The sequence below is a fragment of the Micropterus dolomieu genome, linkage group LG20 (assembly GCF_021292245.1).
Source record: "Micropterus dolomieu isolate WLL.071019.BEF.003 ecotype Adirondacks linkage group LG20, ASM2129224v1, whole genome shotgun sequence".
In the NCBI taxonomy this organism is placed as follows: Eukaryota; Metazoa; Chordata; class Actinopteri; order Centrarchiformes; family Centrarchidae; genus Micropterus; species Micropterus dolomieu.
The window spans coordinates 12309635-12325291 of record NC_060169.1 but is presented as its reverse complement, the minus strand read 5'-3'; the positions used below and the strand labels follow the sequence as shown (position 1 = coordinate 12325291).

Here is a 15657-nt window from a genome sequence, read left to right as displayed (position 1 = left end):
AACCGGCGTCTCTGTCTGGGGGGAGACACGTTCCACGGCCCCTTTCCTCAGCAGAGTAAGAACTTCCTGTCCCAACACCGGACCTTGCTCCGGGCGGACCACAGTCCAAACCACCCCGTTGAATTTTGGAGGGCGGGTTTTGAACTGTAGTCGAAACCCATCTATGGCAGTGCGCAGGACCCACGGAGAAATGTTCGTCAGGCTCCGCCAAGCCTCTGCAAGGTCTGCCAATGGAACCAGCCCCTCGGGGCTGGTGGTCGGTGTCTCGTGTGATCTTCTGGTGGACCCCTGAAGCCCCAGAACGGCAGGGGAGAGCCGCCGAAGATCCACGGTGAGTGATTCTGAACGCCGCCTGACTGCAGACCCTCGGGGCAGGCAGTACGGCGTGGACTCAATGGTGGCAGGTGTGTCCCGAACGTGTAAACAGCGGGATAACATCACCCGTTGCCACGGCGGAGGGGACCTCGATCGGCCTCCGGGGGGGTTGGGGGGGTGCGGGAGGGGAGAAAGACTCCCCTACCCCGGTCTTCCCTGAGCTCCGTCGGGACTGGATGACGGTCCTCGCGTCTCTCAGAAGGCTGAGGGTGAGAGCGCCGTCTCGCTGCCCCAGCTCCTCGGGTGGGGCCCCCGAGAAGCGACACTCTGCTCCCTCTCCTCTCCGTAGGAGCTCGTAGAGGGAAGGGACCTACACCTGGCAGCCTCAGCTGCCTTGGGTCCAGGCGAGGGAGGTACTGGCGGAACGCTTCGCCCTGCGTCTAACGCTCCGTGGTTCTGCGAAGCTCCGCCAGATCTTCCTCAGAGGGACCCTCCCTCTGAACCATCTCCTGTAGCAGGTCGGCTTGGTAGGCTTGAAGCACCGCCAAGCTCGCACCTGCCTGGCCCGCTGCCATGTACGCCTTCCTCACGAGCGTAGATGTGGTGCGACATGGCTTGGAGGTTAACGCCGGCTTCTCCAAGGAGGACGCAAGTCGAGGGGAGAGATAGCTCGCAAGCGCATCCTCCACCCGAGGCATCCTCCTATAACCACGGTCCCTAACCCCCATCACATTACTGTAGTTCAGTGATAGGGGTGTGGAAAGACGTGTAGAGAAGGGTCTGCCCCATGATTACTCAGTTCATCATGTAAATCAGGAAAGAATGGCAGAGACCGGCGTGGAGGTGGCGCGTGGTGGTTAAGAAACCTTTCATCAAGCTTACCACTAGCCTGTGGTGTCTGCTCCTCCTGTGGCCAGTTGATGTTGAGCTTAGCCACGGCTCTAGTCACCACCTCCAGCAGCACGTCATAGTCGGGTGCCGCCTGATGACACCACCCCGACACCCGGAAGTCATCGTCCACTACGCTGAGCACGTCCGCCTCCTCGGAGTCGGATTGCTGCAGCGTCTCCGGATCCAAACCGCGAGCGGGAGAAGCCGAGAACGGGCTCCCGAACGAGTAAAGGAAGCGTCGGAGCCAGCGGATGAAGGTCGGGAAAAAGCCTCAGCCGTCCCGAAATCCTCCGACAGATCACGCTGTGAACCCCATGAGTGAAGCCGCTGGGCCGCCTCAGCGGCCGCAGGGCCCGCGCCACGGGGAAAACACATCCGGCCATCCTCGGAAAAGAGAGCCATGCTGTACCTCAGTACCCGCACGGAAAGGGCTTCGCAACGGGCGCAGGCAGCCCCCTCGAGAGCCGCCCGAGCGTGCAACATCCCAAAAAATGAGACACACATCTCATGAGAATCTCCATCTGTGATGTACGGAGGGCAAGAAAAAACACACCTTCTGTACATCTGGTTGCCGGACATGCTGGTAGACTTCTTCTTCAGGTAAGACACACTGCTTGTAGGACTGGAGCTTTCTTCAAACAACATACAGAGCGCCTGCTGAATAGAAAAAAGCTAATGATGAGTGTGTACAGGTGTGCTTTATACTCCTCCGGTTATTCCGTCACACCTTACTGTTCTAGCAACAAGCCAATAGGATTGGAGTGATTTCATTCACGTTCAGACCTGCTACGCCTAGAGGCGTTCCCATAGTGTCGTAACCGACGCAGTTCGAGTTCCCTCGAAGGGGAACCACGAGTTAACAGTAGATACTAGAAAGAGCAGTAATAATGTTAGTAAGAGCTATTAAGGCATACTACATTATTGGGATAAATACCTAGGGGATGCAATAAGCGTTAACAAATAGTGCATTCATATGTTGTACATGTTGCTATGTAAAGATTATAATATTATGAAGACATTAGCCAAATAACATGCTAACTCTCACCCAGATAATGCTACACAAGTCAACGCTCCCATAGGGTTAGATATAGGTGATGACAAATGTGTCTCCTGGCAAAAAACAACCTGTACAGCCTATTGATTCTTTTTGACTGACAAGGATATCGTGTAAAAGTCTTTTCTTTTTCCTTTTGTCTGCGTTGGACAAAATCCTGCTTGTGTTTTTATATGAAGTTGGAGCACTGAATAGTAATGATTTGTGTATCTGATCTTAAACAGGCTACAATATAATCTGATGTAATACATATATATATTCTTATTATTTTGAATCTGGAGTGAGGCAACAAAAAATTGCAAGGAGCCAGCGCCTATTTTGCTCATTCAGCTACAGTGCCATTTGTAACAACTGGTTATGTTTAAGAGCTTAGCGGTCGATACAGTGACAGAGCATGTCACACACAACTTTCTCTTTCTGTTCTGCAGGTCAGCAAGCACTGAACTTTAATTTACCAGTGGTATAAATTAGTGTTTAAATTGAATTACTTTTGACATTACTAAGTGCATTTGTAAAAATAAGGAATTGTACACCAAGGGCAAGGACAAAAGAGAGAGAGAACCGCTTTAGATTTTTTAGTAATAAAACAATTTTTATTCTACTCATGAATGTTTGTAAGCTGATGAATTAGAAAGTAAAGAATACAAAACAATTGGCCCTATCAGCTGCTACACAAATCTTTTACTAAGATCCATATTCATTTGTACAGAACAACAAACTAAGCTGTGACTCACGGGTGTGATGAACATATGTTAGCCTCATACACTTGATCCAAAAACAAATGCTGGCAAATTAAAAGCATTTACGTGCTATCCTACATTTTATGCCACTCTCTCTTCTCAACTTAAACTTTAATGTTCAGAGATACCAGGGCGAAATCTTGAAGCTCTGCTAGAAATCTGTAGCATCTGTTGTATCACAAGCCAGATAACTGATTTTCTTTTTTTTATTTTGTCACCCCTCCCTCTCCCCACCTCTCTTTTTTGCCTGTGCACACACTCAATCCTCAGTGTTGACTGGCCAAGATAAGACATCAGCTGCGAGTCATCAGGCACAAAAAGGGCCTGCGGCATGCAGCTTTGCCTCGTCTTGACTGGCCTCACAACGAGGGACACATCTCTCCATCCCTGTAGCAATCGATGACACCCTGGTCACCTCTTGTCCCAGCTCCCCCTCCTTCTCAGTGTTCTCTTCCACTAATGTGTGTTCCCTTTTTGCATGTGTGTTCCAACTTGTGACTCACTCGTGTCTGTACTTGGCTGTGAATGTACGGAGACTTAATGAATGAACTAAAGTGCAAACAGTCACACAGACAGACAGACACAAACACACACACACACACACACACACACACACACTAATACACACATACCAAAGAAAGTCAATTAAATGTTTGCAAGGGAATCTAAAACATTTTAAAGCCTCCTGGGTTTACATATTTACATTAGTGATTATGATGTTGTCATATGAATTAAAATCACCCAGGACACATTTGAATGTTTACAGAGAGCCTGCATTACCGCAGATACTCAATTCTCTGTTATATATTCAGTGCTTCATATTCTGTTGTATGCCAACATTTCTACAGAGACCCTTTTTAAAGACTTCTGTGGTGTTGAGAAATATAGTGAGAATCTTGTTGGTTTTCAAAACTAATAACAATAACCAGCAGTTAAAATTATATATTGATATTATTAATAATATAAATATTGATATAAAAATAGTTAGGACAAGAACAAAGTTGTTTCAAGTCATCTATATACTTGCTAATAGCATGGAGGATCATAACAAATCGTATTACTATAATATTGATAATAAATCCATAATTAATCAATAAATGAAAGCAAAATGTAGTATGGATAGTACACCTTTGAATGGCAATGCACATGGACAGTGAAATTAAGGGTCAAGTGCTACAGTTATACACATTTAAAGGAATATTTCATCTATAACTGTCCTATCTAAACAGTTATGATGAATCTAGAGCTGGTTAGCTTAGCTTATCCCAAGGACTGGAAACAAGGGTAAAAAGAATCTACCCTGACACAAGTTCAAGGTTTAAAAATGTAATAAATCCACCTGCCAGCACCTCTAAATCTCACAAATTAACAAGTCATATCTGTTTTTTTTATTCCGTGCAAAAATGTAAGTATAACATAACAAGTTATGGTTTTATAAGGGCTTATGTTGCAGACTGTTTCTAGGCCAGGCACAGTCACTTCTGACTGTTGGCAGCAGCTTTATATTTACAGTACAAACATGAAGGTGGTATTGATTCTCTTATCTAACACAAAAAGCATATTTCTCAAATTGTCCAACTATTCCTTTAATGAAAACTGTAACAAAAAAGGAAAACAAAACAGAACTTTGAAAAGCTGTGAAATTAGAAAATAAGTATCAATTAATTTCCCTTCATTTTCACTTTTTAAATTTTGAAGTTGCCATTTGTTGAGAACGAGTAGTGTAGTTAAAATTTTCCTAATTTTCCTAACCTTTCCTAATTTAATTAATTTAGCATTTAATTATAGTCCAATCTGCTAGTAGTAGAACATTACAACATTTCCGTTTCAGTTATGCATTTTCTTTTTTAAATTTTCTTTCAGGTGAGATCATCCTCTGTAAAATCACAACAACTAGCTACTTTTGTATGCAGATAATAAAATGTGTGTGATGAGTAGCAGGAAAGGTTGCTTTGAAAAGTACAAGCTCAGAGGATGAGCGGCTGTGTGAATAATAGGACCTGTCAAACTCTTACAATGCACGTGAAGAATCATAAGCACTCTGAGCTAAAAATAACCACCACAGTGGTAATGAAATTAATATGACTCTGCCTCTACCCTCTGATTAGAACCAAACAGACTGTTACAAATAGCACTTTAAAACTTCCCAAGTGAGAAAAAATTTCAGTTCAAGTATGTTTTTGTTTGCCAATTCCATTTTGAAGGAAAAAGTGCAAGGCTGTGCCACCAGAGACTGGGAAATGAACCCCAGGTCAAAAGCACTTAGGGGAAGGTTTAAGTTTCGGTAACATGTTTTAAAAGTAAGATCTTACTGTCATGTCATGGTCAACATCTAACCAAGACCACAAACTTTCCCTAAGCGTAAACAAGGGCTGTGAGTGCCTTAAAGGAGAATTCCAGTTCATTTCAACCTGTACTGTTTCCCATTAATGTGGCTATTGTAGCTCTATGCGTCACGCTAACTTTACACTTGCCACCTCTGTTGTAGATATTTGGGGAAACGAAGACTGGCACAAAACAACGTACATTGGAGCAAGCAGCGTCGCCCCTACAGCTTTTGCATTTATCATTTCAAAGGCTTGTCTCTGAGTCTAACCGAAGGTAAACACAGAAACTAGCTAAGAGTTATTATGGTTAACTATATAGGGACCTCTCCTTCTGATTATTGACATATTGTTTGAGTAAATTAAGCCAAAATGTGCTGAAAGGGAAAAACACCTAGGATGTATAGGCCTACTGTATTTTTTTGCTTCATTGCAATGCACAAGTTAAATGTTTACTGTATATCCGTTTTTACTTGTGCTAGAATTATGAGTAAAAGAAGTTACATAAGAAACACTGCATTTTTTATACCATGCTATGCTAGAGTAAATGCCTTGACATTTAAGGTCGTCTTGGTTCTTGGTTGTTTGGAAAACTTAGTCATGCACACATATATTGACTTATGCATAACCAACAATTTAGATCAGCAGATCAGGTCAGAACTTTAAGAAATGAATAACTGAAATTGCAATAACAACTTTGCAACTGGTTCCAATTCAGATCAGGTTTTTCATTTTCAAACCTACTCTGACTGAACCAGAGTGTTGGAGGAAACATACTGTACCACAGTACATAACCGACACTCAGCGCACGCCTGTGACAGGGTGCAAGCAGATCGGTCTGATCCAACAGAGGTGGCTCATGGACAGGATATGAGTGAATGTTCGAGCTTGAATAAAGGAGAATAACAAATTCAGAATGTCAGCTTGACTGCCAGTGCTGTGATTGGACTAATACTCTGAGGTTTTCCAAAGCAGCCTTTGTCTGTGCACATCGGCTGCAGCATGTCAAACTCTATCAGAAATACCACTCTATACAGCAAAGCACATACAGCACAAACAACAAAGATCAAGAGGCACTCTATATCAGTATGACACTCCTAAAGACTGTCGAAGATGCCCATTCTCTTCACACACACACAGTCAGATCCAACTCATGCATGAGCAGATGTACGCTCATTAACACCCACTCACATACATGTATACACATTTATGAACGTATTCAGGTTGTTATAACCACAAGCTCTAAGGATCTGACTTGCAGATCAACAAAGTCTGTGTTTTCTCTTCCATCAAGTAAAAGTGAAAGTGTCAGTCATATTTCTCAGGGTGTTCAATAATAAACAGTGCTGCCTACTACAAAATAAAAGGGTACTCCCTGTTGTTAACATGGCTCCGCACACCTGCTCTTGTTTGGAGCAACTGGGTAGTCAGATCATTTCCTTTGTTTTTATCATCTAATGGCACAATTGTATGCCACAGTGCACAGGTCCCCAGAGTCTAGATAATGGTAGGGAGATGCCACCCTCTTTCCAAAGCAAGCCATGTTTACTCTTATGCAGAATGACAAGCACATGCAGGGAAACCGACAATGCACAAGTGTAAATTAGGTCCCCAGTCTGCTCTGCATTAATTATGAATTAAGTATAATTGCAGTGGGATTTTCTGAAGTCAATTCGTTTGGACTGGCTGTAAAATGAATATATTCCTAGCAAACAAGCTGTAGGTTATATATGGCTTCAAAAGAAGAGCTGTGACCATCGCAGCTGGTCAAAAATACAAAAGTAAGGTGAACAACATTTGTCTGCAAAGGGCTCAAAGTGTTTTGATTATGATTTAATGCTATTTAGACATTGGTAATGGTGATTGATGGAAATAACATGATGTTTCTTGAGAAGACTTTTCTATTTCATGCCCTATTCATCTACTTGTTTATGTGTTTATTACAATAACAAAGCTAAATTGTATGCACAGTGTCCTTGCCAATTTGGAAGTAACACATGCCTGACTCTCTAGCACAGCAAACAAGCAAACCAAAAAGATTCACTTGATTCTACAAATCATCCGCTGCATAACAATGCAAACAGACATCCCATAATTTCCTCTGTCTCAGTTGTTGCCTTGACCATGCCCCTGACCAAACCAAAGAAGGTTCTTAGGATTTATGTAACGGGAAAGAGGTATTCTAATTGCAACTATCTGTCAACAACTGTCAAATAGCACATTTTGGCCTGCACTCACATGGTTGCAACAAAAGGTATGTAGCAAAACAACACTGTATACAGTAAGAGCAAGTTATTTACAGATATAGAAATGGCACACGCATAAGCACAAGCACAGAAACTGTGAACCGGCAAACACACTCTTTGTTTTGGTAGTGCTGATGGAATCTATGGTTTCTATTTTTGTGGCAGTGCGAAGACAAGTGAAAGCAGCACTAAGTTGGTGCATGTTCTTGCGTTCCTGACATTGAAATGCACACTGTCTGACTATTTTGTATTTTGCTGCCTAGTCCAGATGTTTGTATTTTGGTGAAAAGTGGCTTGTTGACGTAACAATAAAAATTGATGCGCTTAGTTGCTCTCTCCCACCTCTTCAAATATAACAGCACCACTGCCAGTCATAGGTGAGAACACATGATTAATCACCACACACCTCCAATTTACGCTCCACAACTGATTGGTCTTAGTGACTGCACAATTAAAATAGAAGAAGAATAAGATGGTGTTGAGATTGTCTGTACAAGTATGCATACATATTAACTAAAGTAACTCAAACAAACTACAGTATAGTATAGTAAGTGCTAGTATATTTAATGAAATGGCAACAGCATCTATACCAGGGGTTCAACTGAAGAGGATAAATTGAATCCTTTTTGTCTAAGACTGTCTGCTCCGTTTATCAGAGAACAATTGACACATCATTTTCGGTCTCCTCACCATTTATATTAATTTCATTGTCTTTATTGAGCGGCTGTCATGTCCATCTTTATGCCGATGACATTATATTGCTAATTTCTGTACAGCTTGACAATGAGAACCTGCAACTTTGCTTTCCTTTGGATTTTGGAGATATAATTTATGAAAATGCTGCGCCTTCTACTCTTAAACCCCTGGAAATGGTCTTCTACCCTAAGGTTTTTACTGGTGATAGGCTATAGTACTGGTGGGTTAGTCTTCTCTGGCAGAGAGGGACAATAAACATTGGTATTTGTTTATCTATAGAAGTCTTGTTGGAAGCTGCTACCTTACACCCCAATGATGCTGGACTGAAATTTTGGCCTATTTAACTTGCTCAAATGACTGGCTTATGCTTAAGGTCCCCCGAACACTGACTGAATTTGGAAATTCAGCCCTTTATTTTAATGCCCCAAATTCCTGGAATGAATTTAAAACCATGATCACAAACCTCCCTGCCTCAATGTGTAACTGTTTTAACATTTTTTTCTTTTGTGTATTCATCTGTGTTTGTCCTATTTGTTTTACTTGTATGTGACTCGACATCATTGCAAATGAGGGCAACGTCAGTGGTTCTTCCAGTTTAAATAAAGGTTTGAATGAATGAATGGTAAACTACAATATAATTTTATTGCCTTATTGTTCAATTGTAGTTTTTTTCTACAAAAGGCTCAAACATCCCAGAGCAAGATTGTGATATTTTACAGAAATTCAAAATTGACGACTATGTAAATATATGATCTTCTAAAAGGTGTAGTCTGCAAAGCCTGCATTGTTTTGAAACATCTATTTCTTAGAATGATTGATGTTCCTTCAAGTGAGAATCCTCTGTACATACTCTGTACTGTTCATAAATCATTAAATAACTGTTTCTGTTATGTGTTTCTAACATTTCCACAAACTAATAATGCCTATATCACTGCTGGGTCAGCTTATATTATTATTTTGAAATTTACCTTTTAAAAAACTATCAAAGGTGTGTAACCAGTACTAGTCAACCATATCCAATGAAAAGCCTCCAGTGCCTTCAGTCAGTCTAAAAGTGAACCTTTTCCTTCATTCCAGGTCAATGATTGGCTCTCATTCATGAGCAGGCCTGAATTCTTTTAAAATGTCAGAAAACATTTAAATTTGAAAAAAACATAAATTGTTAGTTTGAGGTATTATGTTGCAGGGGATTTGCATAGAATTATTTTACAGGATTCTAGCATTCTGATAATGAAAATAATTAACACTCAGTATTGAGCAGTACACTTATGTAGGATTTTTGTACAGAACATTATGCAGTGTTCAGACGATAATTAGTCACTGTATTGAGAGTGATTTAGAGTGAGTGTGACTTGGTGGCTATTGGACATTATGAGTATATTTTGCCCCCGACCATAAAAAATCATTATATGGTCAACATGCTGTGATTGATTAGGATGCACCAACACTAACTCAGATGGAAAGGCATGGTATTGTAAAGCTGGTTCTGACACATGTTTTTGAGCACAGCATATATAACAACATATAATAACACTCTCATTTTCCATTTTCTTGGAAACCAGGGTATAGAACACACACACACACACACACACACACACACACACACACACACATACTTTAGCCTGAACATCACAACAGATTTTCTGTTTCAGAAGAAGACCAAGGTCATGATGGGAACAGCACCCACCTAAGAAATTCTTTATCATAGGGAAGCAGTTTCTCACCCAGACACACAAACACACTGGACATTCTCGAAAAAGAAAAATACCCGAAAAAGACCTATAGAGCTGAAAATGACCTCCCCACTCACAGAGAACAGGTCTATTATCATGACAAAAGATATGTAGGGCTGTCCAGTGAAGAGGAGGATAGTACACTATTGAGAGAGATGGGCTAATTTTCACTCAGTGGGGTTATAATGAGCCTTTCATCCTCTTATCCTGCCTGGTTTCCAATGGAAACCATACAAGCTTTGACATGAGTAGAAAAGCACAGCAGAACTAACACAGCATTTGTAATAAGGCATAAATATGTATAGTTCTAGGATTCTTTCTAGGTTATTTTACAGTATGCTCAACGGAAGGGTGATAATGTATCTCACCTTTATTTAAAAGATCAGCATGACAGATTACTTCTGGATCTTTAAAAGTGGGATTTTTTTTCATTTTATGAAAAAGCAAAATAATATCTACAAATTAGCGGTCTCGCACCCAGACCCAGTATAAATAAGAACAATATGTTTTCCTGAAGTACAACTTCATGCTGTGCGGCAAGGTTTTCAAAGGAGGAATTTTGAAAGTGTACCACTTTCTTCCATGAAGCTACATTAAGACTATCAGGGAATGTATGCAAGACCATTTGTTCTTTGAGATATACTTAGCTCAATATTTGTTCCATTTTAAAGCAATATGTATTGTGCTGAACTTTTTAACACTGAAACATTTAAAGGTTCACATATATTACTGTAAACACCTGCTGATGGTAAAGAACAAAAAAATTGCAGTAAGGCAGTGGAGGTAAATTCTCATTGCAAATGCTGATTGGAAACAGTACGATGTTGATAAGAAAGACCAGATTATAGAGTATGGCTGAGTTTGCTTGGTGCACAATAAAGAGGTTTCCTGCTGGGTCAGCAATCAAAATAGCAGACATATATTATTTCTTTAATCAGTGCAAAAGTATCGGTACAGGTCACCTCACTAAATCTTTCCATGAAGCAAGAGTACAGTTATCTGCGCCAAATTAAATACTTTTATAAAGGCATACTCCTACTGAGGCAAAGCAAAGAAGCAATTGTGCAATTGTAAGGCCTCTTGGAAGCTTTAATTGTTCCAGTCTTAATCTTTTGTGCAGTCTAACACCTAAAGGAGCTGTGAAAGCCTTCAGCTTGTTAAAAAGTCCTGCAGCATTTCTGATTTCCAAGCGATGCAGAATATACAAAAGAGAGTACGAAATACACTCAGTGACACATGGACATGAAGTAGCTCAGCTAAGATGGTCTGAATATGAGGAGGTTAGCCAAACAAACAGATTGCACATGAATGACAATGAGGCACAAAATTGGTGAGAGCGGCAACAGACAACAGCAGACGCCTGAGATGCAATATTGCATGAGGGCTTTAAAATATGCAGGTAGGTTGTGAAGTAGGTTCTGAGCGCATGGGCTGCTGCTGCCACCCTGAAAACACACCCACACATCCTTCATACTCTCCTCTCTCTCTCTGTCTTTTCTCTTTGCCCCTCACTCTCATTCACTCATAAAGCCACATAAATGAAGAGAGAAGATGGACAGAATAACAGAGTGGGCAATAGAGGTTAAAGGATGAATTTCCCAGCATCTTCTGCCTCCGCCTCTGACCATCTGCCTCTCTGGCAATGGCCTTCCTCTCCTGAGGTTAAACTCTAAATTGGCAGTCAGCTAAGCAGCCACTTAGAGAGGAAGGTTCAGGTGGGTAAAATCAAATAGTTATATATGGTGTTATACACTTTGGGTAAGTGCATATTGAAAACAAGAAGAGAAGAAAATGTGGAATACTGCAAAATTGGAACGTTGCCTTCCAGCAAACAGGAATGGAAAGAGAGGTGAGGGGGAAGTAAATTGACAACTGGCAGATGGTGAATGATGAAAATTGAGAAATAAATTAGAGAACAAAATGAGAAGTACATAGGAAGGAATGAAGTGCAGGCGTAAAAGATAGAAGATTGAGGACCGTAGAAGGAGAATGTAGTGAGTGGAGCAGCAGGGAAGAAATGGAGGAGACGATAGTAACAGGCATGAAAATTAGAAATCAAGAAAGAGAAATACAAAAAGAGGGACAGGATACAAGGCCAAGAACAAAAATTGGAAATAAAATAATAGCAAAACACCTTATTCTTTGTCATCGTCTCATTGAATGGCAAACAAATACATATATGTGAAGAAGAGCTTGTCTCTGAGGTAGCCTGTGGTCTTGTTCCTACACTCATGCTGAGACAGAAAATGAATACTGACAGAGACAGAAGAATAGGGGAAGAAGGAAAAAATCAAAAACAAATGTCAGGCTAGTATTAAATCAGAATCTTAAGCCAACCCTCTCATCTCACACCACACAAACAGGCGCTCTCCAGAAAGCCTAATAACTAGGATAGGAGGTTCACAATAGCCCATTTTAATTAGATTTCTCAATGCTGTTTTAATGCTAAACAGCAAGGTAAGGCTAAGACATGGTGACACTTCTAGGGTAGCGTTTAGTTTCAGTAGCAATGTGTGGCAACAACAGGCAGATTTACAACTGGACTGCCACCCAAGAATTTGGCACTGGTCCCACATTCTTATGGTTACCCCGCATTCAGCCTGGCATCCCAAAAAATGGCACCCTCTAATTCTCTCTCTCTCTCTCTCTCTCTCTTGCACAAAGACATTCAATCCCGCACACAATATAATAAGCATTATGGACATCTTGTATTCGACACAGAAGCCCGACATTAATGCCAAAACACAAAAGATGTTGATTGACTTATGCATAGCCAATAGTCAAAAATATCTTGTTGAAATTTATGCTACTGACTAAAAATGGACTGATTTAATGCAGAATGAAGCCTGTTCAGTCTTTCTGTGTTTATGTGGGAGCACATATTTGCATGTGTGTGTGAGTTCGTTGGCCTGGCAGCAGCTCCTCAGAAAGTAGGACTGAGAGCCTGTTACAGCAGTCCCAGTGTGTGGCCTCCCTTGGCACACAAACACAAATTAGCTGAGGGACGACTGCTGTGGCAGAAAGCTTCTCTGCAGACAAAACCTCTTAATATTCTTTCCAAGTCCATTAAGGCCTCAAGAGATTGGCTGGGATTGATTGTTTGTGCTTGATATTACCAGGGCCTTCAAGGCCAGATCCTCGTTGAAAATTAGAGATGGCATTTGGTAAAGCCTAAGGAATTGAAAAACTAAATACAAACCTGTGCGTCATTATCATCCGCACAATTAAGAATGATGGAGGAAGCCTTCATCTAATTAGCAAATACGTGTTGCCATTTCTTTTTAGCTTAAGGGTTCATTGACAATTTGACTGGTTTTCCAAGTCACTGACTTCTAGGTTGTTTTTTATATGTCATATGTTTTCTGGCAAGAGTATATCCTGTCAATTATTCAATTAGGGCAGTGACCTCTCCACACCCACTCCACCCACTCACACACACAGTTATCACACACATGCACACACAAGAAGAAAGGATTCCTTCTTATGATGCCCTGATGCAGGCACCCAGGTGCAGAATAGAAAGCTCTGACATCAAATGATGCTTTATAGTTTCCCTTTTAAACTAATGATGTCTGAAGGTTTCAAATATCAATTATTAAGAAAACAAACCAATAATAATAAAAAAGTAAATAAAAATAATAACAATAATAATACTTATTATTATTGTTGTTGTTGTTATTATGTTACAATGCAGTAGTATTTAGAGGACAAAACATAAAGAAGTCCTTTATGACTATCAGCAAATCGGTTACCCAATCTTACATCAAATTGGATAATAATGGGCAGATTATTGAAATCTTGACTTTTCAGGATAAAATTAACCTTCTTTCACAATCAAGACTAAGAGTATACAGCCGTGCTAGCAGCTGTGTGAGGCTGTACTGCTTTGAGCTAAAAGCTAACATCAGCACGCAAACTTACTCACAATGATAATGTTTGATAATTAGCACTAAAAAACATTCATAAACTTTCATAGCAAACTGACTGGGCCTATGCAAAAGTCACCGTAGTATGAAGTGATGAAGAATGTGTCAGCATAAGGTCATACTGAGGTTTAGACACAACTGGATGAATGGCAGTATATAGATATTCACTGTCTGGGTTAGCGTCAACTTTGGGGCTGGTCTGAAGGTTAGAACTCAGGTCAGTTTCAAACACACAACTGACACAGAATGGGTTAACCACAGTGCAATAGGCTGTTAGGACTCAAGAGAAGATACATAATAGAATGTGTGTATTTGTGTGCTTATGTAAACAAGTGACAAACTGACTCTTGCTTGCACTGCATTTGACTGCATTTGGTCTCACCGTCAGAGCCATCAACACTATATGCGGTCATGATATTTCATAAAAAAAGAAAACAGTTTTGTCATAATGGTGACTTCATTTCCGGTACAGTTCCCTTGTTTCAAGAATAGATTTTTGTGTTTCTGTCATGAAAGAAGACACAGCAAGGCAGATCAGTGCAATGCTGACAATTAATCTTGAATTCTGGAAAAGAAAAGTTGATTAATCTACAATATATGTGAAATATATAGCTATAGGCAGGCAATTTGGCTTATTTTAATAAAATGACAATGCATAATTAGCAAGATTGCTGTCCCAATAAAATATAGCTAGCATCATTGACAGAATAATATATGCTTAAAAAGACCACAGTACTCTTGCAAATCAATAATGTCCTCCCTTGTCCATGGGAGAGATGAGGCTCCAAACTGTGTGTTCCTAATCACAAAGTAAACACAAGATCAAAGAACATGCTCCTCTAAGATATTAATCAGTCCAATCTGCCCAGTGTGTTACTTTAAATCCCCTCTGTCCTGCTCTGGTTATGAATATTATCCCAGAGGCTGGCTATTAATAAGTGGACACACACACACACACACACACACACACACACACACACATGCACACACTTCCTACTGTGAAGATATGGACCAGAATAAGGCAGCCACTGATCTCTATGGGTGAACAGCTTAGAGCAGTGTTGAATAAGTGTTAAGGGAATAAGGTCCCATCATCTCAGTCCCCTCAGTCACACACTCAGTCACACACATGCACATTCGTGGGCGATTCCATGTCATGTATGGCCTAGGGCAACCACAGTCCAGAGTCTGTGGTGGTGAAGGAACTTCATTGTTCCCCGGACAGAGGCTGGACTGGTTTCTGGGATACTGAAACACCCTACCAAGCAGCTATAGTTTTACATCCAGTTACGTCTGTTAGTCATTCTCTGTACTGTCACATGCTATATGCTATATCAAACCTGAGCTTTAATTTCACGTTTTCATGTATAAATTCACTATATAAATGTGTAAATGACTTCAGCAACTGAGAAACTCCCGTAATATATTGTAACTCTGTGTTTTATGTTAGTTTCCTGCAATGATGCTAAGTGGGATAAAAAACTCAGACAACCGGAGCAGACAAATCAACAGAGTGGATAAAGTTTCCCTTCCTTCCCATCTGAGCTTGCATTAGAGCCTTTTAGAGCCTAAAAGTTACAGTCGTCAGAAGAGCATCCTCCTCTCTTCTTTGCACGGCAAATGTTCCTCTCCTTGCTCTGCTACTGGAGCTCTGCATCCTGAATGTCACAACTGAAAGCAGCCATAAAGCTCATACATTAAAAAAAAAGAAGTTTCCAGGAAAAGCAGTTGT

General features: G+C 40.7%; 1 protein-coding gene across 6 annotated transcripts in view; it reads right to left on the bottom strand.

The window, feature by feature from the left end:
- Positions 1 to 15657, bottom strand: part of LOC123958873 (protocadherin-9) — a 311831-nt gene that overhangs the window by 280501 nt on the left and 15673 nt on the right. The window contains exon 2 of one of the 6 annotated variants that reach the window (XM_046032579.1): positions 1198 to 1222. The exons of the other annotated variants lie outside the window; for them this stretch is intronic. Within the exon in view, the coding sequence (XP_045888535.1) occupies positions 1198 to 1222 (25 nt within the window). The remainder of the gene's footprint in view (positions 1 to 1197; positions 1223 to 15657) is intronic. 6 annotated transcript variants of the gene reach the window in all.